At 40.4% G+C, this 24,857-nt stretch overlaps 2 protein-coding genes across 2 annotated transcripts; both read left to right on the top strand.

Annotated features, from left to right (window-relative positions):
- Positions 1-22,534, top strand: LOC128094511 (olfactory receptor 5AN1-like). Its single transcript, XM_052712922.1, has 2 exons — positions 1-1,746; positions 14,485-22,534. Exons 1-2 carry the CDS (start codon positions 1,709-1,711, stop codon positions 15,452-15,454), a joined length of 1,008 nt encoding a protein of 335 aa, XP_052568882.1. The 5' UTR covers positions 1-1,708; the 3' UTR covers positions 15,455-22,534.
- An 885-nt stretch (positions 22,535-23,419) lies between these two features.
- LOC128094513 (glyceraldehyde-3-phosphate dehydrogenase-like) lies at positions 23,420-24,461 on the top strand. The gene has a single exon (XM_052712924.1). The coding sequence runs from the start codon at positions 23,435-23,437 to the stop codon at positions 24,422-24,424; it is 990 nt and encodes a 329-aa protein (XP_052568884.1). The 5' UTR covers positions 23,420-23,434; the 3' UTR covers positions 24,425-24,461.
- The last annotated feature ends 396 nt before the right edge of the window (positions 24,462-24,857 follow it).

Raw genomic sequence — 24,857 nt, 5'->3', positions numbered from 1 at the left:
TCTCCAGATCATGTTTCAGCTGCTGTTGCTAAGACCATCAGGCAGACCCAGGCTGGCTCTCAGAAAGTATCTTTTTTACTTGTTAGGGCCGGATGGCCCACAAGCCTGTTAGGGATGAGTCATCCCACAGGTAAGCACTACTGCGATGCTCAGGTGAGGTGCAGGGCCTGCTTTCCTGAGCGCTGTAGGCAGCGAGGGGCAAGGAGGGATCATCTCTCCCCTGCATGACAGATGAGAAGTGGGGCTAGCTCTCCCATGCTTACGCCCTCAGGGTTGACTCACCTGCATCGTCACCAGCAGGGCCAGCTTTACAGTGTTGCTGAGGAGGGCTTGCTCTCCCTAATGCTGAAGCCAGTGAGATACTGGGCCAGCTCCCTGGTTCTCATGACCTCAGGTCCAGCTCTCCTACAGTGGTGAAGGGTGAGGGGGGAGGGCGTCTTTCCCTCACCCACACCACTGCATGGCAGACAAGGAGGTGGGATCAGCCTTCCCGCTCTCATGCCCTCAGGGTTAGCCCGCCCACACCTGCCAACAGGGTCAGCTCTGTCATGATGCCCAGTAAGGCACAGGACCCACCTCCTCTCTCCAATGCTGCAAGGGTAGGATCAGTTCTCCCTAGTGTCGCGCCAGTGAGGGACAGATCCAACTCTGTGCCGCCCTATCCTCTCAGCCTTCAGTGGGAACAGGAGCCAAGGACGTCAACACAGACCAGGGCTGCAGCAGGGCCACAGGTGCAGATGTGGCCCTTGGCTGCAGCTCGGGTCTGGACAGCACCCACCTCAGCCTGCTCCTCACTGCTTTCACCTCATCTCCCACTCAGTCTTACTGGCATTGTGCAGGTTCCTTTCTTCTCTTCCAGGCCACTATGCAACTTCCAACAAAGGTCACTTATTCAGAAACCTGGACTGGTGAGGTGATTCTGCTGAAAGAGTATAATGGTGACCAACAGCCCAGCGCCAGAGGCACTGGGTGGGCTCACGGGTGAATTCTTCCCACCCTGGATCTAGAGACCTGGGGCAGAGCTATGTTTGTCCTGTGGAGCCTTCCAGGCCTAGAAACACCAAATGGTTCATGGGTGAATTCTTCTCACAGTCTAAGGACTTGGGATGGAGCTGTGCTTGTCCTCTGGGGTCCGCCAGGTCTAGTGATGCCAAGCAAGTCAAGTAGTAGTTTTCAAAATGACTTTCCCAAAAGTCCTTAGTGTTAGGTATCCCCTCACACACCCTCCTCTGCCCTGCCCTCCTCTTTTCATTTAACCCTTAATGTTCCGTTGTTCCTCCCCCTTTCTTAGCACCTGCATGCTACCCTCCTCATTTAAAATCTCCTCCATGACTCTTATTAGTTTCCTGAATTCTATGGACAATCCAGTTTAAACATTTGAAACTAACACTCATATATGAGAAAGAACACATGAAGCTTGTCAGAATGATTATTTACAGCTCCATCCATTTACCTGCAAATATCATAATTTCATTTTTCTTTACAGCTAAATAAAATACCATTGTGTACATGTGACACATTTTTATTATTCATCAGTTGATGGACATCTTGGCTGTTTCCATTTCCTGGCTATTGGGAATAGATGGCAACGAACGTGGATGGGCAAGTACCTCAAAGCATATAGAGTCCTTTGGGTATATGCTCAGCAGTGGTATAGCTGGATCACATGCTATTTTGAGCTTTTTGAGCAACCTCAACACTGATCTCCATGGTGGTTGCACCAATTTTAACTCTCACCAGCAGTAAGTAAGTGTTTCCCTTTTTCTCATCTCCACAGGCATTTATCATAACTGTTCGTGTTTTTGATCTCAACCATTCTGACTGTGATAAGATTAAAACCTCAGAGTAGTTTTAATTTTGCATTTTCCTGGTGGTGAGTGATGCTGAGCATTTTAGAAAATATTGTTATCTATTTGTATTTCTTCTTTTGGCAATTCTGTTTAGTTCCATGTCCCAATTTTTATTTTTTCTTGGTGTTTAGCTTTTTGAGTTCTTCGTGTGTTACAGTTACCAACCCTCTGTCTGCTGTACACACAGCTGGCAAAGATTTTTCCCCTTGTAGGACAGCTCTTCACTCACATGATGGTGTCTTTGGCTGTGCAAAAGCTTTTTTAGTACCATGAGGTCACATTTACTAATTGTTGGTCTTAATGGCTGTGCTATCAGGTCCTGTTCAGAATGTCTTCTTCTGTTCCTGTAATCTGAATCATGTTTCCTATTCTCTCCTCTGTCAGATTCAGAGTATCAGGTCTTACGTTGAGGTCTTCAGCCCATTTGGAGTTGAGTTTAGTGCAGGATCAACAATAAAGACTTTGTTTAATTCTTCTACATGTAGCTGTCCAATCTGACCAACACCATTTGTTAAATATGCTGTCTTTTCTCCAGTGTGTACTTTATTTGTCCAGTGTCTCTTTGTAGAAAATGAGGTAGCTTTAGGAACATGGGCTTATATGGGGGTTTTCAATTCTACTCCCCTGGGAAATATGTCTGTTTTGTGTCATTTTTATTACTATACCTGTTCTTATTGCTATGGCTCTGTCATATAACTTGAAATCAGGTATAATGATTTCTTCTGTAGGATTGATTTGACTCTCCTGGGTCTTTTGTTTCCATATGAATTTTGAGATTATATTTTCAATTTCATGAAGAATTGCATTGGAGTTTTGATCAGTATTATGTTAAATCTATAGATTACTTTTGGTAGGATGGCCATTTTCATAATATTAATCATACCAATCACAAGCTTGGTAGGTTTTTCTATCTTCTAGTGTCTTTTTCTATTTCTTTCTTTAGTTTCTTAAAGTTTTCATCATACATTTAACTCTCTTGATTAGATTCATTTCAAAATATTTTTTTTTTTTTTTTTGGTTTTTTCGAGACAGGGTTTCTCTGTGTAGCTTTGTGCCTTTCCTGGAACTCACTTGGTAGCCCAGGCTGGCCTCGAACTCACAGAGATCCGCCGGCCTCTGCCTCCCGAGTGCTGGGATTAAAGGCGTGCGCCACCACCGCCCGGCTCATTTCAAAATATTTTATTGTTTTTTTTTTTTTGAGACTATGATTGGATTGATTCCCTAATTCCTTTTTGGTATGGTGATGTTTATTTTTTTTTTATTTTTTATTTTTTGCAGTTTTTTTTTAATTTATTTTAATTTATTTTGCAATACAATTCAGTTCTACATATCGGTCACGGATTCCCTTGTTCTCCCCCCTCCCATCCCCCTCACCTTCCCCCCAACGCCCCCCCCCCCCATTCCCATCTCCTCCAGGGCAAAGCCTTCCCCACAGACTGAGGTCAACCTGGTAGACTCAGTCCACGTAGGTCTAGTCCCCTCCTCCCAGGCTGAGCCAAACAATCCTGCATAGGCCCCAGGTTTCAAACAGCCAACTCATGCAATGAGCACAAGATCTGGTCCCACTGCCTGGATGCCTCCCAAACAGATCAAGCCAATCAACTGTCTCACCCATTCGGAGGGCCTGATCCAGTGTGGACCCCTCAGCCATTGGTTCATAGTTGGAATGTGTTTCCATTCATTTGTCTATTTGTCCCTGTGCTTTATCCAACCTTGGTCTCAACAATTCTCGCTCATATAAACCCTCCTCATTCTCGTTGATTGGACTCCCAGAGATCCACCCAGGGCCTAGTCATGGATCTCTGCATCCAGATCCCTCAGTAGTTGGATGAGGTTTCTAGCACAACAATTAGGGTGTTTGGCCATCCCATCACCAGAGTAGGTCAGTTCGGGCTGTCTGTCGACCATTGCCGGCAGTCTGTTGTGTGGGTATCTTTGTGGATTTCTGTGGGCCTCTCTAGCACTTTGCTTCTTCCTGTTCTCATGTGGTCTTCATTTACCATGGTCTCCTATTCCTTGTTCTCCCTCTCTGTTGTTGATCCAGCTGGGATCTCCCGCTCCCCCAAGCTCTCTTTCCCTCGACCCTCGCCTTTCATTACCCCCACTCATGTCCAGAAAACAGCCTTATGGTGATGTTTATATATGGATGACTTCTGACTTTTGTGTCTTAATTTCGTACTTGCTACTTTTCTGAATGTGTTTACCAACTGTGGTGGTTTGAATGAAAATGTCCCCCATAGGATCATATGTTTGGATGCCTGGTCTTGTTTGAGAAGGTTTAGGAGGTGTGACCTTGCTGGAGTAGGTGTAGCCTTGTGAGGTGAGGTATGTCCCCGTGGGGGACTTTGAGGTTTTGAAAGTTCACACCAGGCTGTGCCTGCTGCCTTTAGATCAGGTTATGAGCTCTTAGCTACTGCTCCAGTGTCTGCCTGCCTGTTTGATGTCTCCCTGCCATAATGAGAAATGACCAAAACTCTGAAGCTCTAAACAAGGTCCCAATTAAATACTTTCTTTTATACATTGCCTTGGTCATGGTGTCTCCTCACAGCAATAGAAGAGTAACTAAGATATCAACTGTGAGAGTTTCCTGGTGCAAAATTTTTCTTCAGGGTTTATTTTTATGTTTATTTTTATTTTTGGTTTGGTTTTTCAAGACAGGGTTTCTCTATGTAGTCTTGGCTGTTTTGGAACTCACTCTGTAGTCCAGGCTGACCTTGAACTCACAGAGATCTACCTGCCTCGGCCTCAAGGGTGCTGGGATTAAAAGTATGCACCACCACTGCCATTGGCCTTCATCAGTTTATGAGCAAATGGGCCTCAGGTTGGTAGGACATTCTTTCCTTGTGCACACAGGGGTCAGAAGTGCCTAGGAATTTATCTTCAACTTTTACTCCTTGAGAAATAACTAATAGAGGCAAAAATATAAAGTTCATTTCTCTTAGCTCTCCCCAAGACAGTCATTTCAGGCAATTCCATACCTTTGGAGTTTGGGGCTCTTAAAGCAATTCCAGGCGTACAACTTCGTATACATATCCCGTGTATTTACCTAAAGTGGCGTTTCTATGTGAAAGACATCCTCTCAAGCCTACTTGAAGTTAAACTAAGCCACTCTTTAAATAGTATGGTAGAGTAGTGGACCTAAGATGTGAAACATGACCTAAGGGAGGAACTAGAGCCAAGGACTTGAGTGCTGCCTTTCAGCCAGTACTTACTGCTGTCTTATGATGGGCAGGCTCTTTGTAGGGCTTGGTATTTAGTGATGAACAACACAGCTCTTTTGGGTTCATCTAGCAGAGGAGAAAGATGTTAAGCATTGATCTCATATGTAAGTCTTTTCAAATGGGGTGCCACATAGAACAAACTGAGGGTTGCTACAAGGGTGCAACTGGGACACTAATTTTAAAATTTAACAACTTACTTTTTGGAGAAAATTTGGTTATTAAATTTAAAGAATTCTCAATGTTTGGATGATGTGTGTAACACTAAATTCATTGTAAATAATTGCTTTTGAGGAAGAATTTTAAAAAAAGCTATTCTACAGTCATTACTATTTGTAACAAAACTCAACTCCAACTGTAAATGCAAAACCAATTCTCTTTTTTCCTGTTTTGTTTTGTGAGACAGGGTTTTTCTATATAGCCCTGGCTGTCCTTGAACTCACTCTGTAGATCAGGCTAGCCTAAAACTCAGAGACCTGTCTGCCTTTACCTCCCAAGTGCTGGGGTTACAGGCATGTGCCACCACCACCTGGAGCAAAAGCAATTCCTTACAATGAATTTTTTCTGTTTCTATTTTATTGATTTCAGCCTTTATTTTGATTACCCCTTACCATGTACTGTTTTTGAATACTGTTTGTTCTTGTTTTCCATAGCTTACAGGTACATCATCAAGTTATTACTACTATGAGATCTCTAGAGCTTTCTTTCTTTGCTTTTTTCTTTGTTTCTTTCCTTCCTTCTTTCTTTCTTTCTTTCTTTCTTTCTTTCTTTCTTTCTTTCTTTCTTTCTTTCTTTCTTTCTTTCTTTGATATAGGCATTAAGTGCTGTAAACTTTTCTTGTAGGACTTCCTTCATTGTGTCTCATAGATTTTGATATTTTGTGTTTTCATTTTTACTTAATTCATTTAATTTTTCCTTTCCCTTCTTGATTTTTCCTTTTACCCAATTATGAATGCGTGTGTTTCTTAGTTGCCATGAGCTCACATATTTTTTGTAGTTTCTAATGATACTGATATCCAGCTTTATCTGACTGTGTTTAGATATTTAATTATTAGATAATTATTAGATAATTAATGACATTATTTCAATTTTCCTGTATTTGTTAAGATTTGCTTTATGCCCTAATACGTGGTTCATTCTGGAAAAAGTTCTGTGGGCTTCTCAGAATAAGTCTATATATTCTCTAGTGTTTGGGTAGCGTTTTCTATAGATGTCTGGTTAGGTCTGTTTAATTTATGACATCATTAAGTTTTATCATTTCTCTGTTCATGTTTTTGGTCCTGGATGATCTATCCATTGGTGAAAATGGGGTATGAACCAAGTCATCTGCTATTAATATGTTAAGGACCACCTGTTGCTTTATGTCCAGTAGTACTTGCTTTATGAAGTTGAGTGTATCTGAGATTGGTGCATAGTGTAATTTCCTCTTGATAGATTCTTCCCTTGATCGGTATGAAGCTATCATCTTTCTCTCTTTTGATAGTATTGATTTGAAGTCTATTTTGTCAGATATCAGAATGTTATGCCTGCTTGTTTTTTAGTTTCCTTTGATTGGAACACTTCTGTCTATCCTTTTCCACTAAGGTGATGTTTTCATTTTATGTCAGTTACTTTGTCAGAAGTTCTATTTTTTTCTTACTAAATTCTATTTCTACATTTTTAATTGTTTTCCCTTTTCATTCAGGTGTTTGTATCTTTGTGGTCTTCATTCTGGTATTTTTCCATATCCTCTTTGAGTTCCTTGAATGTGTTTATAATTGCTATTTTGAATTCATTGTTTTGAGTGTTATCTAAGTTGCATTTTTCAGGAACATTAGTATTACAGTGTCAATTTTTGGAGGAGACATATTGTCTTGGTTATTTATATTGTTTGTGATTTTTCAAGTGGACTTGTATCCTTGGTAGTGTTTTCTCATATGGATATCTTTCCATATGATAACCTTTATGGAGTGGGCATTTGGATCTCTGCTCTTCTCCCAACTTGTCAGATTTTGGATCGGTGGAATGACATTGCAAGGTCAATCTTTAATATATATATATATATATATATATATATATATATGAGTGCTGTCTGTTATATATGCTTGCACACCAGGGGAGGGCATCAGATCCCACTGTAGACGGTTGTGAGATGCCATGTGGTTACTGGGATTTGAACTCAGGACATCTGGAAGAGCATCAGGTGGTCTTAACTACTGAGCCATCTCTCCAGTCCTCAAATTCAGTCTTTTTTATTTATTTTTATTTATTTATTTTTTTTTTTTGATTTTTCGAGATAGGGTTTCTCTGTGTAGCTTTGAGCCTTTCCTGGAACTCCCTTGGTAGCCCAGGCTGGCCTCGAACTCACAGAGATCCGCCTGGCTCTGCCTTCAGTCTTTTTTAAATAGATTTTTTCATACAATATATTCTGATCATGACTTTCCCTCCCCTAACTCCTCAGTGATCCTCCCCACCCTCTTACTCGTCCAAATCCATGCCTTCTTTCTTTTTATTCTTTTTTGTTTAAAAAACAATTAATAAGTGGGACCTCATGAAACTGAAAAGCTTTTGTAAGGCTAAGGACACTGTCATTTGGATAGAACAATAGCCTAAAGAATGGGAAAAGATTTTTTTTTTTTTAACCAACTTCACATTTGATAAAGTGTGGAGGGTCCCTGCTGGCTTTACAGCAGGGAGGGAAAGGATTCATGAAGAGACAAGCATGAAATTTGGCTCAGCCTGATTTTGGTACTGGTTCTGGGCCAAGGCTTCTAGAGTCTGATTCCAGATCATTTACTTTAGCCATATTTAAGTGCTGCACAAGTTTGGAAAAAAAGTTTTCTGAGAACAATTAACTTAGTCCAGAGTGCACAACAAATTTAAGACACGCTTACATTGAGATTCTTTACAAAGTACATCGGGCTTCTTTCACAAAGATGGCTACTATTGATTCTGAGATAATGGCTAAAATTTAGGATCTAGAGAGATTGACTGAGGTAAATATAATACCTGTGTGTGTCAGGATTGGCCTGGCCCTAACATAGCACAGAAGTCACTTAGGCTGTTGTAAAGTACAAGAGACATCAGTTATATGGATGGCCTTTTTTTTAAGCTTAAAAACTATATTCAGTATTTGAGGGGAAAGGGTCTGGGATAAGTAAAGCATAAATTCTGAGAGATATGAACAAAGCCTGGCTCATCAGACAGAAAAGGATCACCAAGTTGTAAACTATATCCATTCCCAGAATTCTAGGAGGAACAGCCAAGCACTTCATTCCATTGAAGAAATAGCTTTTACTGGCTTCTCCAGTGTGTATCTGTGTGCACAAAGACTTGCCCCCCTCTACAACAGAGGACTAATATCCAAAATATATAAAAACTCAAAAAACTAGATACAAACCCCCAAATAATTTAATTAAAATAGGGTACAGAACTAAACAAAGAAGTCTCAACAGAGCAATCTCAAACGGCTGAGAAACACTTAAATGTCCAACACCCTTAGCTATCAGGGAAATGCAAATCAAAACTACTTAGAGATTCTACCTTACACCGGTCAGAATGGCTAAGATCAATAACACAAGTGACAGCTCATACTGGCAAGGATGTGGAATAAAGGGAACACTCATCCATTGCTAGTGGGAGTGCAAACTTGTACAGCCACTGTGGAAATTAATATGGTAGTTCCTCAGAAAATTACAGATCAGTGTCTTATTCAGCCATCGTCAGAGAAAAGTTTCCTTCCACAGCAGATGGAAGGGAAACACTGAGACCCACAGCCAGACCTTACTCAGGGAGAGGTCCTCAGGTACTTAAGTCTGTGCTTTATTTTGTTATTGTTTGAGAATTTAGTAATGTATGTAATGCATTTTGATCAGGTTCACTCTTCATTCCTTTCCCCTCCAAGTTTTCCGTTATCCCTTCCACCACTATTCCTGCCCCACTTTATTTATTCCACTTGGAATCCATTGAGTCCACTTTGGGTTGGCTTTATGTGCATGAGTGTAGAACCATCTGCTGGAGCGTGGTAGCCCCTCAGGGGCCACATCCTGGAGCAATCAAGCAACTCTCCCTTTCTAGGGAGATGCAGCTGTCAGTGGCTCCTCATCTAGGGGTGGGAATTCATTACTATCTCCCTGTGCATGATGGGATTTTTGTCTGGCTTGATCTGGTGGAGGTTTGTGCAGATGGTCACAGCTGCCCATGAGCTCCTGTGTGCAATTGCTGAAGACACTATTTTGCTGTAATCATCCATTGCCCATGGGTTTTCATGAAGTGTTTATTTTGAAGGATTGGACTTACGGCAAATGTTCGATTTCTAAATCACATTTCTAAATACATGGCATTAATAAATAGAAGATCTGATGTATACTATGAAATTTAAAATTTTTATAATCTTTAACTTAATTCTCTTTGGAGCTCCTTTATGGTTTAGGTATTACTGTTATTGCCATTTAATATATGGAAATACTGTGGTTTGGGGAAATGTATACAAGGACACAAAACAGTAAGAGGCAAAGCCAGAATTCAATACGTCAATTTTGTATTTGTGTGTGTGTGTGTGTGTGTGTGTGTGTGTGTAGGACAGAGGGCTAACTTTGGGACTCAGTTCTCTCTTCCAACCATGTGTGCCCCAAAGCTCAGATCATAAGCTTGATGCAAACACCCTTACTGAATGAACATCTTTCCAGTCCTCAAAGCAAATTTTACTGTATTATATCAACAGCCAAGGTTGTGATTGGGATAGGGCATTCTCTCCTGAATTTCAGTGTCTTGTGATAAATCGGTAGGTAGTTTATTGCCTTGAATTCTTCATGTATACATTGGAAACGCTGCAGGAATGTTAGAGCTGCTGTGTTGATTGATTCACAACAGATATTTGAGAATGTGTGTGCATATCTATACAAAATAGAGTGCTTTCTATATTGTATGCATGTACATATTTATCACTATCAAGTTATGTTATCAGCTAGTTGTGTTAACTTGGAGTATCCCTTAACATCTCTGAACTCAAGTTTGACTCCTAGAAATTAAGATGTGGGGACTAGAAGACCCCTATGTCCTTCGCAGACAAAATACCTCCAAGGTCAGTAAAGTTACAGACTGGTGTCATTATAGAATCACAGGGGAAGTTAAGAATTAATTAATTCACATGGCAAACTGGGCCTATAATTATTAGAAAAATCTCCATGACAACCACGATGCCAGAGAGCAAGAGACTGTAGTTTTTCTCTAATTGGCTTTTCCCTGCCACTTTGGCTCTCAACTGCACATTTAAGAGGATTCCCTGGTGTTTCTCTCTCACTGTCTCACCAGTAGACAGCCAGGTTAATGGCCAAAAACATTGGTTAGCAATATACTAGTGGCCCTCCTGGAAAATTATTGACAGTTTCAACATGTGGCGAGAATTCTGTCTTCCTCTAGTCTGTGTGAAGATCAGAAGGTAAGCCTTGCAGTTAGAGTCAGCTATTTCGACATCTGTCATTTTTACAAGAGGACTCACTGTCCAACAAGGTTTGTGGGGATAAATCTTTCCCACCTATCCCCTAGCCACTCTCCTAATACCCACACCCTATATATTTTCCCTCAGTTTCCCTTTGTACTTACCCAAGTTTACACTGTTCATAGAAAAGAATATATGCTATGTTAAAATATCAGGTTTGTGTCTGAGGTGAGAGGTGGTTGTTGAATTCTTAAGTCTATTCCTTAAATTCTGTTACTTTCCATTTTCTACTTATAACAATGGACATAATGAGGACAGCTCAGACCAAATCAGATTATCTATAAAGCCTCACTGATTTTAAAAGCCAGAAATTGAGATCTGGATAAGACAGAGAATTGACTGGGTTTCAGATTTCCTAAGAGCAGAGCATGCTTGTCCACATATCTCCACTTCCACCTTCCCTGGAACTCTTTTCACTGCATTTTTGCTTACCAGGATTATATCTTGGAAATAATAAGAATTATATTCTATTCAGATGCACAGCTTTGGCTCATGACTTCCTGTTGTAAGAGACAAATCAAGTCTTATGATGTGACAGAGTACTCATGCACAGTTCCCTGAGACAGTTCACAGTCTTCAAAAAGGTCTCCTGTGTCACCTGGTGGTCCCCCAGACACTAGCTTTGGCGGTGCAGATATCAGAGACACCCACTCCAGACACAGGTAGTGCTGGTCTAACTGTCCATTTAAGTTTCTTTTACTCCCATTTTCTCTCTCAGCAACATGTATTTAATTTATTATTCCACCGCCTTTCATTAAACTGACCTTGTTCTTAGATCAGAATGGAAAAGCTGTGTCTATCCAGTTGAATCTTTTCCCCTTTAAATTGTCTTGAGAGATGCCGAACACGCACAGAACACTAATAAAAAGAGTGAGTATGTTCGTTCTTCCCTCTGTCACAATATTTACATAAATTAGTCTAGAAAAATATTAATAGTAAAGTAATGGTTCATAATTTTCAGTATTTACTAGGAATAGTGGGCTACATAGAATATACCTAAATGTACCTGCCTATATTACCAGAATGCAAAGAGATAGAGACAAACATTTAAATCATTTTTTATTGAATTGACCAATTAGGTTGATGTTTAAGAATGTTACCCATGAGAGTTTATCATTTCAAAATTCTTTCATTAAAGTTAACTCAATTTGGCTGAACTGAGAAACAACATTGTTTATTTCAAGAATAAACAGAATGGTGAAGCTCATAAAACTGTAATGGAAAGTAAGTAAGAGTAATATTTGAATTTCAAATGCAGAGTTGAGTAGGACCAGCTGAAATACATTCAACCTATACTTGTGAGTGGATGCAAATGGGAGTGAACACAACACTTAACACTAAGGAGAGAATCTCCTCCAGGCCTTCATGGACCTCACTGTCTTCTAGACAGCACTTGGTGGAGAAAAGACATGCAGCAATAAGAACCTGCAATCTGACTGAATGGGAGTTCCAAAAATAATAGGAGACAGGAGCAGATATTCTAGTAACTATTTCTCAATACTGTTATTGAAACCTGGCTCAGACAATTTTTGTAGGCACTAATGTTGTCCAAAGGTCTTTGATATATCATCTTTGTTCTGCCATTAATTGCGTTTTGCAGAGGGAGGTGATGGCAGGAAGAATAATTGCTAACATTAGCGGAGCTCTGCGTGTAAGCCCTTATGTCATTCATTCTCGTGAGCAGTGCTAGAGGATGGCACGTTTCATCATCTCTATTTATACACGAGGCTACTGAGGTAGTGAAGTGTTAACATGATAAAGGGATACGCAGCCTGTAAGTGAATGTCAGCTTCTCTTTCTCTCCCTGTGTTATTATGGATATAAATCTTAAATTGTTATTAAAATATAGCAGATATACAAAATTGGGGAAACACAGTTGAGTAGGAAAAAGATAATAAAAATCACAGCACTCTTACTTTTTGTTTGGCTTTTAATTGGTTTTAATGTGTTTCTTTGGAAATGGTTCACACAGTGTGTATGTTTTTATGTGTACTTGTGCGTGTGTGCATTTGTGTGCCTCTATGTTGATCTATGAATGTGAGCATTATATAGAAAAAGAGAGTCAAAGACAGAGAGACATAGAACACATACATGAGAGTAATTATACAAAGTAAACTTGTATCAAATAAGGAGAGCATTCCTTGAACTCATCAGTGCTGTGGTGATCATTCCTTGTTGATTTAGAAGATATCTTTCACAGAAAAGCTGTTGTATACTGTCTTTGTATATTTTGTGACTATTAACATATATTTCAATTGAGTTTTTATTCTTTTTCTCTTAACCAGGTTTTCCACTTCTTTTTGTGTTTTTTACTTTATTTGTGGTGGTTACGTTTAATCCCAAGAGTGTATCAACATATAATGGATCCTCTAATAATTTTCCTACAGTGAATCAGATCTCAGAGCCCATGAAGGCATGCTCACTCCACAGTAATTTAAATTACTAGCTTCCTCATTTGAAAATTCGTATCAATCCATTTGTTTCTGAAATGTCTGTTCTTTTGGTACTTGTCATTGTGATAATAATGAGCCATGATGTTAACAGTCGAGTTGCATTCGTCTTAAGTGTCTATGGTTTCTCATGCTCATCTTTCCGAAATCCTTTGTAGGTGTTATCACAGGCTGGCTCTTTCACTGAATATAGGTAATAAGTACTATTTATTATGAAATAGAGACCTCTAACTTTTTAATTGTCATTACAAAAATATTTCCAGAGATTTTTCAGAAAGAAAATATCTGCTTTGAGTCTTTTCTCTGTCAAGTCCTTCAGTTTATATCTGTCCCTGGACCCTGTGTACTCAAAGTCAAGCAAATGCCAAAGAATAGGATTTTTCAGTTGATTTTGATGTTTCTGGATGGTTTGATCTGCATAGATGCTGGTTCTGAATCTACAATTGACTGGAGTCATTGTGTCTCACTATCTTCAGGGCTGAAGACATCTCAGAGACTTGTAGACCAGGCATCACTCTCCCAAGGTGTAACTCTCAGTCATGATTGTTGACAATAAGTGATACTAGCAATCAGAATCTAAAGGACAGTGGCTGTGCACCTAGGTGCAGGCTGATTCTGTGCATGAATGGGTGGCTCTAGTGTCTCAACAACTTTCTAGCCAAGGCCTTCTGCTGTCGTCTCTCTACAGTGAGTGCTCAAGGCCATTGTCTTGAAGTTGCTGGGGTAGTTTAATACAGAACAACAGACATCAGAACTGAACTTCCAAATCCCTAAAATCCTCCAGACTGCCCTGTTTACTAGAAGAAGCACAGTTACAAATGAAGCAGTGTTGGCATCAAGAATGGGCACTACCCATGTCCTTATGAAGTCCCTCACGTGACACTTCCATAAGGGATGAATTTTAAACTTTTCTGAGAATGTAAGTGTCTGTGCTACCAAAATCTGTCAGAATTTCAAATCATGACACTATGATTCAGACCAATTTGGAAATGTTGTATTAAACAAGTTTTTGGAAATTGTTATAAATAGAACAATAAGTTTTAACTGTAATAGAAGTTTAAATTGATGTCAGGAAATGAAATCTTAAAATTTATTTTGGAGTTCTTCATATGACCATTTCATAGGAAGACTGATTTCATAACTTCACTAGGGACATATGTTATTGTTCCACCAAAATGTGTCAAAATTACAAATCATGACAGTATGATCCAAGTCTGTATATGTATGTGTGTGTGAGTGTGTGTGTGTGTGTGTATGTGTGTGTGTGTGTGTGTGTGTGTGTGTGTACTCACATGTGTCTGTACACACCGGCTTATGAATATACTTATTTGTGCATATGTATACATGTTCATGTGTGTGTGATCACATCATTTCTTAGGCATTGTTTTAAGAAGTTGTTAATCAAGTTTAAGATGTCTCTCATTGAGACAATGCTGAAATGTCACTTGAGTCAGCAATGCATTGTCCTATTTCCTTTCTTATTTTAGGAACAGGAGCACAGAAGTAATGACTGGGGGAGGAAATATTACCAAGATCACCCAGTTCATCCTCCTGGGATTCTCAGATTTCCCCCGAGTCATAGCACTGCTCTTTGTTATATTCCTCATCCTTTACATTATAACACTGACCTGGAACCTGTTGCTTCTTGTTCTAATAAGGATGGATTCCCACCTCCACACACCCATGTATTTCTTCCTCAGTAATCTGTCCTTTATAGACCTCTGCTATATCACCTCAACAGTCCCCAAGATGCTTTCCAACTTCTTCCAGGAAAACCAAACTATCAGCTTCATTGGCTGTATAGTTCAATACTTCATCTTTTCCACTATGGCGCTGTGTGAATGCTGCCTCATGACAGCCATGGCCTATGACAGGTATGCTGCCATTTGTAACCCACTGCTCTATTCATCAGTCATGTCACCCACCCTCTGTGCTCGTATGGTGTTGGGAAGCTATACAGCAGGACTCATAGGTTCCTTATCTCAGATATGTGCCTTGCTGCAACTCCACTTCTGTGGACCTAATGTCATCAGACATTTCTTCTGTGACATATCACAGCTGTTAAATCTATCCTGCACTGACACTTTCTTTGCACAGGTCCTGCTTGCTATATTAACAATATTGTTTGGGCTTACAAATGCCTTAGTCATCATGATATCCTATGGCTATATAGTCTTGTCAATCATGAAGATCACTTCAACTAAAGGCAGGTCTAAGGCATTTAACACCTGTGCTTCTCACCTGACAGCTGTTTCCCTCTTCTATATTTCTGGTATCATTGTCTATTTGAGTTCCAGCTCTGGTGGCTCCTCCAGCTTTGACAGGTTTACATCTGTCTTCTACACTGTGGTGATTCCCATGTTGAATCCTTTGATATATAGTCTGAGGAACAAGGAAATCAAAGATGCCATGAAGAGGTTGCAGAAGAAGACAATCTGCCGCCAAGATCATAGATAAGAAAATTTCAACACAATGTCATGTCAGAGTTACTGTTACCGGCAATCATGTGCACATTACTAGAACACAACAAAGTCTATGGCACTTTGGATAAAGACGACTTTGATACAGACAGCATGCCAATATAAACCAACAATTGATTTCATGCCATGGAAATGCATTATATTTAGGACCAGTAGGGTCATAATTCCCAGGTTACAAAGTGGCCATCTCATCATTAATTATTCTACTTATAGGTATTTGAGAAATATCAAGTTGAGAAACTTGTACAAGTATGAAAACTATTAAATTACAAGGCTATCCCTCTCTGGAAGATTCCTGACAGATTCCCTGACCCCAGAGTTTACCAATCTTCTTTCATAAATAGCTTGATGTAGTATAATAAAGACCAGACCATGACCACCGTATTTTCTGTGATACTGATCAGGTGAGTTTGAAAGAAACAAAGTGCCCTAGGACACAGGCCCTCTGGGCATGACCCAAGCTTCCTTCTCCCACCCATTATTGCCTCAGGTGCAGGCCAGCAGAGAAGACTCCCACAGGCAGGCATCCTCACCAATACCCACATTAGACTGGACCCTGCAATCTACAAGACCCACTTCCCGCCCCAAACCCACCCATGCCCCTGTGATCCCAGGGGCTCCCCAAGACACAGAATCCACCAGCTCTGATTGGACCAAGAGCTCTGATTAGACCAAGAGGATCAAGAGCTCTGATAGGACCAAGAGTGGCTCCATGAGAAACAGAATCTGTCAACCCTGATTGGAGCAAGAGCCATGATTGGACCAAGAGTGGCCCTCTGAGACACAGACACAGTTAGCACAGAGTGGACCAAGAGCAGCTCCCTCAGAAACAGACACTTCTTGCACCTATTGGAGGAAGAGATGGGTAGACTCTAGTGCAAAATACATACAACTACGTAAATAGCAATATGGCACCACTAGAACCTAGTGGTTATACAACAGCAAGACCTGAACATCACAACGTGGAAGAAACAGAAGAAAGAGATCTTAAAAATAACTTTATGAAGATGATGGAGGACTTTAAAGATGAAATGAACAGTTCCCTTAAAGAAATTGAGGAAAAGACAAACAAAAAGATTGGATGAAATCAATAAATCCCTTAAAGAAAGCCAAGAAAACAGTTCAAGACCTGAAAATTTGAAATAGAAACAATAAAGAACACACAAAGTGAGAGAATGATGGAAATAGAAAATCTTAGTAAATGAACTACAGATGCAAGTATAACCAACAGAATGCAAGAGATGGAAGAAAGAATCTCTGGCATGGAGGATACAATAGAGGAAATAGATTTGTCAGTCTGAGAAAACACTAAAGCCAAAAAGGTCATAACACAAAACATCCAGGGAATCTAGGACACCATGAAAAGGCCAAACCTAAGAATAATAGGGATAGAAGAAGGAGAAGAAAACCAACTCAAAGGCACAGAAAATGTATTCAACAAAATCATAGAAGAAAACTTTCCTAACTTAAAGAAGGAAATACCTATGAAGATACAAGAAGTTTATAGAACACCAAATAGACTAGACCCCAACAAAAAAGTTCCCTTGCCACATAATAATCAAACCAGTAAACATACAGAATAAAGAAAGAATATTAAGAACAGCAAAGGAAAAAGGCCAAGTGACTTATAAAGGCAGACCCATCACAATAGTACCTGACTTCTCAGTGGAGACTCTGAAAGTCAGAAGGTCGTGGACAGACGGAATGTAGACATTAAGAGACCACGGATGCCAGCACACACTACTATACCCAGCAAAACTTTCAATCACTGTAGACAAAGTGCACAAGGCAAAGCCAGATTTTTAAAAAAAAACTATCCACAAATCCAGCCCTACAAAAAGTACTAGAAGGAAAATTCCAACCTAAGGTATTTAGATGCACTCACAAAAACACAGGCAATAGATAACCTTGTAGCAGCAAATCCCAAAGAATGGAAATACACACACACTATCCACAAAAGATAACAGGAATTAACAATCACTGGTCATTAATATCCCTTAATATCAATGGACTCAATTTGCCTATAAAAGACAAAGGCTAACAGAATGGATAAAAAACAGGATCCATCCTTCTGCTGCATACAAGGAACACACCTCAACTTCAAAGACAGACACTACCTCAGAGTAAAGGCTGGGAAAAGACTTTCCAATCAAATGGACTTAAGAAGCAAACTGGTATAGCTATGCTAATATCTAACAAAATAGACTTCAGACTAAAATTGATCAAAAGAGATCGGGAAGGACATTACATATTCATTACAGGAAAAATTCTTCAAGATAAAGTCTTAATTATGAATATTTTTGTCCCAAATACAAGGGCACCCATATATGTAAAAGAAACATTACTAAAGCTTAAATCACACATCAAACCTCACACACTAATAGTGAGAGACTTCAACACCTCACTCTCACCAATGGACAGATCTGCCAGACAGAAACTTAACAGAGAAATAAGGGATCTAACAGATGTTATGACTCAAATGGACTTAAAAGATATCTACAGAACATTCCACCCTAACAAAAAAGAATATACCTTCTTCTCAGCACCCCATGGAACCTTCTCTAAAATTGACCACATATGCAGTCACAAAGCAAATCTCATCAGATACAAAAAAATTAGAACAACCTCCTGTATTTTATCAGACTACCATGGCTTAACGTTAGATTTCAACAACAACAAAAATTACAGAAATCCTACAATCACATGGAAACTGAATAATGCTCAACTGAATCACCAATGGGTCAAGGAAGAAATAAAGAAGTTAAAGACTTCCTAGAATCAATGAAAATGAATATACTACATACCCAAACTTATGGGACACTATGAAAGCAGTGCTAAGAAGAAAATTCATGGCACTAAATGCCCACATAAAGAAGTTGGAGAAATATCACACTACCAATTTAACACCACACCTTAAAGCTCTAGAACAAAAAGAAGCAAACTCACCCAGGATAAATAGATGCCAGGAAATAATCAATTTGAGAGCTGAAATCAATAAAACATAAACAAAGAGAACAATACAAAGAATCAATGAAACAAAGAGTTGATTCTTGGAGAAAATCAATAAGATAAACAAGCCCTTATCCAAACTAACCAAAAGGCAAAGAGAGGATATCCAAATTAACAAAATCAGAAATGAAAAGGGAGACATAACAACAGACACTGAGGAAATCTAGAGAATCAACAGGTCATACTTCAAAAACCTGTACTCCACAAAACTGGAAAATCTAAAAGAATCAGACAATGTTCTGGATAGGTACCACATACCAAACTTAAATCAAGACCAGATAAACAATTTAAATAGACTTATAACCCCTAAGGAAATAGAAACTGTCATTAAAATTCTCCCAACTAAAAAAAGCCCAGGACCAGATGGTTTCAGCACAGAATTCTACCAGAATTTCAAAGAAGAGCTAGTACCAGTACTCTTCAAACTGTTTTATACAATCGAAACAGAAGGAACACAGTCAAACTCTTTTCATGAGGCTACAGTTACCCTGATACCCAAACCACACAAAGATGCAACAATGAAAGATAATTACAGACCAATCTCCCTCATGAACATTGATGCAAAAAAAAAAACTCAATAAAATACTGGCAAGCTGAATCTAAGAACACATAAAAAAAATTGTCCACCATGATCAAGTAGGCTTCATCCCAGAGATACATGGATGGCTCAACATATGAAAATCTGTCAATGTAATACACCATATAAACAAACTGAAAGAAAAAAACCCACCTGATCATCTCATTTGATGTTGAAAAAGCCTTTGACAAAATCCAGCACTCCTTGATGATAAAGGTCTTGGAGACAACAGGAATACAAAAAACATGCCTAAACATAATAAAGGCAATTTACAGCAATGTTGGATGTTGACTTGCTGTAAGTCAACATCCAACATCAAACTAAATGGAGAGAAACTCAAAGTGATTCTACTAAAATCAGGAACAAGACAAGGCTGTCCGCTCTTCCCATAGCTATTCAACATAGTACTCGAAATTGTAGCTATAGCAATAATACAACAAAAGGAGATCAAAGGGATAAAAAGTAGAAAGGAAGAAGTCAAACTTTCACTATTTGCAGACAATATGATAGTATACATAAGTGACCCCAAAAATTCTACCAGGGAACTCCTACATCTGATAAACATCTTCAGTAATGTGGCAGGATACAAGATTAAATTAAAAACAAACAAACAAACCAGTATCTCTCCTCTCTACAAATGATAAACTAGCTGAGAAAGAAATCAGAGAAACATTACCCTTGACAATAGCCACAAATAATATAAAATACCTTGGGTAATTCTAACTAAGCAAGTAAAAGACCTGTATGACAAGAACTTTAAGTCTTTGAAGAAAGAAATTGAAGAAGATACCAGAAAATGGAAAGATCTCCCATGCTCATGATAGGTAAAATCAGCATAATAAAAATGGCAATCTTATCAAAAGCAATCTACAGATTCAATGCAATCCCTATTAAAATCTCAACACAATTCTTCACAGACCTGGAAAGAACAACACTCAACTTTGTACGGAAAAATAAAAAACCCAGGATAGCCAAAATAATTTTGTACAATAAAGCCACCTCTGGAGGCATCACCATCCCTGACTTCAAGCTCCACTATAGAGTTATAGTAATAAAAACAACTTGGTACTGGCATAAAAACCGACATGTGGACCAATGGAATCAAGTTGAAGACCCTGACATTAATCCACACACCTATGAACACCTGATTTTTGACAAAAAAGCCAAGACTGTACCTTGGAAAAAAGAAAATATCTTCAACAAATGGTGCTGGCATAACTGGATATCAACATATAGAAGATTGCAAATAGATCCATATCTATCACTGTGTAAAAACCCAAGTCCAAGTGAATCAAAGACCTCAACATAAATCCAGTTACACTGAACCTGATAGAAGAGAAAATAGGAAGTAGCTTTGAATGCATTTGCACAGGAGACCACTTCTTAAATATAACACCAGTAGTCCAGAAACTGAGAGCAACAATCAATAAATGGGACCTCCTGAAACTGAGAAGCTTCTGTAAGGTAAAGGACATGGTAAATAAGACAAAAATGACAGCTTACAGAATGGGAAAATGTAGTCGAAAGTTTCTTGGGTCCCTCCAAGCCCCTGCAGTCCCGTGGCCTGTTTATAGAATAATCATTCAGAAGCTTATATTAATTATAATTGCTTGGCCATTAGCTCAGGCTTATTACTGTCTAGCTCTTACACTTAAATTAACCCATAATTCTTATCTATGTTTAGCCATATGGCTTGGTACCTTTTCTCAGTTCTGCCTTGTCATCTTGCTTTCTCTATGTCTGGCTGGCGACCCTGATTCAGCCCGTCCTCTTCCCAGAATTCTCCTCGTCTGCTTCTCCCACCTATACTTCCTATCTGGCTACTGGCCAATCAGCGTTTTATTTATCAACCATTCAGAGAAACACATATTCACAGCATACAGAAAGATATCCCCAGCACCTCCCCTTTTGTGTCTAATCAAAAAGGACATTTTTAACTTTAACGTAGTAAAATCACATATAATAGAACAGTTATCAAGCAAGAATTACAGTTACAATATCCAATATATTTGTATTTGGCAAAATTAAAGAAAATATTCTCTCATCTATCCTATATTTGTGAGTCTAAAGTTTCATATCTAATTTATCTTTTATCATGACTAAAGAAAATTATGATTATCTAGTCTTCTACTATATCAAAGAACCCAGAAGGATATAATATTACCTAAGTAAACAGGAAGAGCATTGTAAGCAACTTCCAAAAATCTAGAATGACAGAGACAGCTGACTGCCTGGACAGTCACCCAAAATGTAATCAGAAGGTTTCTCAGGGCTGCTTATAAAATAATTACTCAGAGGCATATATTAATTACCGATTGCACGGCCTATGGCAGGCCTCTTGCTAGCTAGCTCTTATAACTTAAATTAACCCATTTCTATTCATCTATATTTTGCCACATGTTCCATGGCATGCTGTTTCTTCGGCTGCGGCTGGCATCTCCCTTGCCTTCTTCCTCTCTTTCTGTCTATCCCTTGGATTTCTGCCTGCCTCTAAGCTGCCTTGCCATAGGCCAATGCATCTTTATTTATCAACCAATCAGAGCGACACATATTCACAACATACAGAAAGACATCCCCCAGCAGGAAAAGATTTTCACCAACCCTACATCTGACAGAGGGCAGATCTCCAAAATATATGAAGAACTCAAGAAACTAGACTTCAAAATACCAAACAATCCAATCAAAAAATGAGCTACAGAGCTAAACAGAGAATTCTCAACAGAAGAATCTCAAATGACTGAAAGACATTTCAGAAATTGCTCAACATCCTTTGTCATCAAGGAAATGCAGGTCAAAATGACTCTGAGATACCATCTTACACCTGTCAGAATGCCTAAGATCCAAAAAACTCATAACAGCTTACGTTGGAGAGGATGTGGAGCAAGAGGAACACTCCTCCACTGTTGGTGGGAGTGCAAACTTATATAACCACTTTGGAAATCAGTATGGTGGTTTCTAAGAAAATTGGGAATCACTCTACCTCAAGAATCTTGGGCATATACCCAAGGAATGCTCAATCACACCACAAGGACACTTGCTCAACTATGTTCATAGCAGCATTACTCATAATAGCCAGAACTGGAAACAACCTAGATGCCCCTCAACCAAAGAATCGATAAAGAAAATGTGGTACATATACACAATGGAGTACTACTTAGCAGTATAAACAATGATATCATGAAATGTGCAGGCAAATGGATAGAACTAGAAAATATCATCCTGAGTGAGGTAACCCAGACTCAGAAGGACAAACATGTTATGTACTCACTCATAAGTGGATAATAGATGTAAAGCAAAGGATAACCAGACTGTAACCCACAGCTCCAGGGAGACTAGCTAGCAGGGAGGACCCTAGGAAGGATGTATGGATTGCACAGCGAAGGAGAAATAGATGAGATCTACATGCACAAACTGGGGGTGGGGGGTAATTGAGGGCAAGGGATGGGGGATGAGAACATAGGGGAACAGGAGGTTTGAGCTGGAATAGGGACAGAATGGGAGAGCAAGGAAAGACATACTATGATAAATGAAGACATCTTGGGAATAGGGAGAAACAGAGTGCTAGGAAGTTCCCAGGCATCCACAAGGATGACCCATCGTAGACTACTGGCAATAATCGAGAGGGTGCCTGAACTGGCCTACTCTGGTAATCAGATGGCTGAATATCCTAACTGCCATCATAGAGCTCTCATCCAGTGACTGATGGAAGCAGATGCAGAGATCCACGGTCGGGTGCCAGGCTGAGTTCCAGGAGTCCAATTGATGAGAGAGAGAGAGGAGGGATTCTATGAGCAAGCGACATCAAGCTTATGATGGGAAAAACTATAGAGATGATCAGCCAAACTAGTGGAAATGCATGAACTTTGGATCGACAGCTGTGGAGCCTGCATGGGACTGGATTTGGGCCCTCTGCATGGGAGAGACAGTTGTGTAGCTTGTTCTATTTGAGGGGCCTCTGACAGTGGGAAGAGGATCTATCTCTGGTACATGAACTGTCTTTTTGGAGCCCATTGCCTATGGTGAGACACCTTGCACAGCCTTGATACAGGGGGAGGGGCTTGGACCTGCTTCAGCTGAATGCGCTCGGCTTTGCTGACTCCCCATGGGAGGCCATACCTTTTCAGAAGAGGGGATGGGGGGTGGGCGGAGGGGGAAGGCTGGGGAGTGGGAGGCAGGATGAGAGGGGGATCTGTGGTTGGTATGTGGCATGAATAAAAGATTTTTTTTAAAAAAAGAAAGAAAGAAAGCACATGTTGACTTTATTGTACCTTTGAGGAAGACTAATAAGAAACAGCTTGGGCTCTCTGCTCCTCCCTGTTCCAGAGACAGCTGCATTTTTCTGTGCAGTGCCAGCCTCGTTCCTGAGACACGATGGTGAAGGTCGGAGTGAACGGATTTGGCCTGGTTGCCAGGGCTGCCTTCCAGACTGGCAAAGTTGATATTGTTGCCATCAATGATCCCTTCATTGACCTCAACTACATCATCTACATGTTCCAGTATGACTCTACCCATGGCAAGTTCAACGGCACAGTCAAGGCTGAGAACGGGAAGCTGGTCATCAACGGGAAGGCCATCACCATCTTCCAGGAGCGAGATCCCGCCAACATCAAGTGGGGTGAGGCTGGTGCCGAGTATGTTGTGGAGTCCATTGGTGTCTTCACCACCATGGAGAAGGCTGGGGCCCACTTGAAGGGCGGGGCCAAAAGGGTCATCATCTCCGCCCCTTCTGCTGACGCCCCCATGTTTGTGATGGGTGTCAACCATGAGAAGTACAACAATTCACTCAAGATTATCAGCAATGCTTCCCGCACCACCAACTGCTTAGCCCCCCTGGCTAAGGTCATCCATGACAACTTTGGCATTGTGGAAGAACTCATGACCACAGTCCACGCCATCACTGCCACCCAGAAGACCGTGGATGGCCCCTCTGGGAAGCTGTGGTGTGATGGCCGTGAGGCTGCCCAGAACATCATCCCTGCATCCACCGGTGCCACCAAGGCTGTGGGCAAGGTCATCCCAGAGCTGAACGGGAAGCTCATGGACATGGCCTTCCGTGTTCCTACCCCCAATGTGTCCATTGTGAATCTGACATGCCGCCTGCAGAAACCTGCCAAGTATGACGACATCAAGAAGGTGGTGAAGCAGGCGTCGGAGGGCCCACTAAAGGGCATCCTGGGCTACACTGAGGACCAGGTTGTCTCCTGCGACTTCAACAGTGACCCCCACTCTTCCACCTTCGATGCTGGGGCTGGCATTGCTCTCAATGACAACTTTGTGAAGCTCATTTCCTGGTACGACAATGAATTTGGCTACAGCAACAGGGTGGTGGACCTCATGGCCTACATGGCCTCCAAGGAGTAAGAAGCCCGCCCTGGACCACCCACCCCAGCAAGGACAGCAAGAGAGACCCTCGGCTGCTGAGCAGTTCCTGTCCCATCTCAGCCCTTGATACTGAGCATCTCCCTCACAGTTTCCATCCCAGACCCCCAGAACATCAGGAGGAGGGGCTTAGGGAGCCCTACTCTCTTGAACACCATCAATAAAGTTCACTGCACCCCCCCAAAAAAGAAACAGCTTGATTTTGTTAAAGGAAATCACCGCCAGCCACTTAAACTTTAGGTCAAACATAAAAGTGAGAGTTTGAATCCTGAAGAAAAATGGTGAAAAATACAGGGTTTCCTCAGTGCCAATTCTTTGGTATTCTAATGATTTCTGGCATCTTGAAAAGTCATGACCTACAGCAGTATCTTATGGATCAATAGCAGTGTATGAGAAGATGGGACCCAAATCTCTC

The sequence above is a fragment of the Peromyscus californicus genome, unplaced genomic scaffold, assembly GCF_007827085.1.
Source record: "Peromyscus californicus insignis strain IS unplaced genomic scaffold, ASM782708v3 Scaffold_4__1_contigs__length_199733344, whole genome shotgun sequence".
NCBI lineage: Eukaryota > Metazoa > Chordata > Mammalia > Rodentia > Cricetidae > Peromyscus > Peromyscus californicus.
Note: the sequence above shows the minus strand (reverse complement) of the source record. Positions and strands in the feature narration are given on the sequence as shown.

What these genes read in the sequence shown, in the direction of transcription:
- LOC128094513 (XM_052712924.1), top strand. Translation starts at nt 23,435, where the DNA reads ATGGTGAAGGTCGGAGTGAACGGATTTGGCCTGGTTGCCAGGGCTGCC.
- LOC128094511 (XM_052712922.1), top strand. Translation starts at nt 1,709, where the DNA reads ATGGTGGTTGCACCAATTTTAACTCTCACCAGCAGTAA. An exon ending in TTAACTCTCACCAGCAGTAA is followed by an intron (nt 1,747 to 14,484) that starts GTAAGTGTTTCC and finishes TTCTTATTTTAG; the next exon opens with GAACAGGAGCACAGAAGTAA.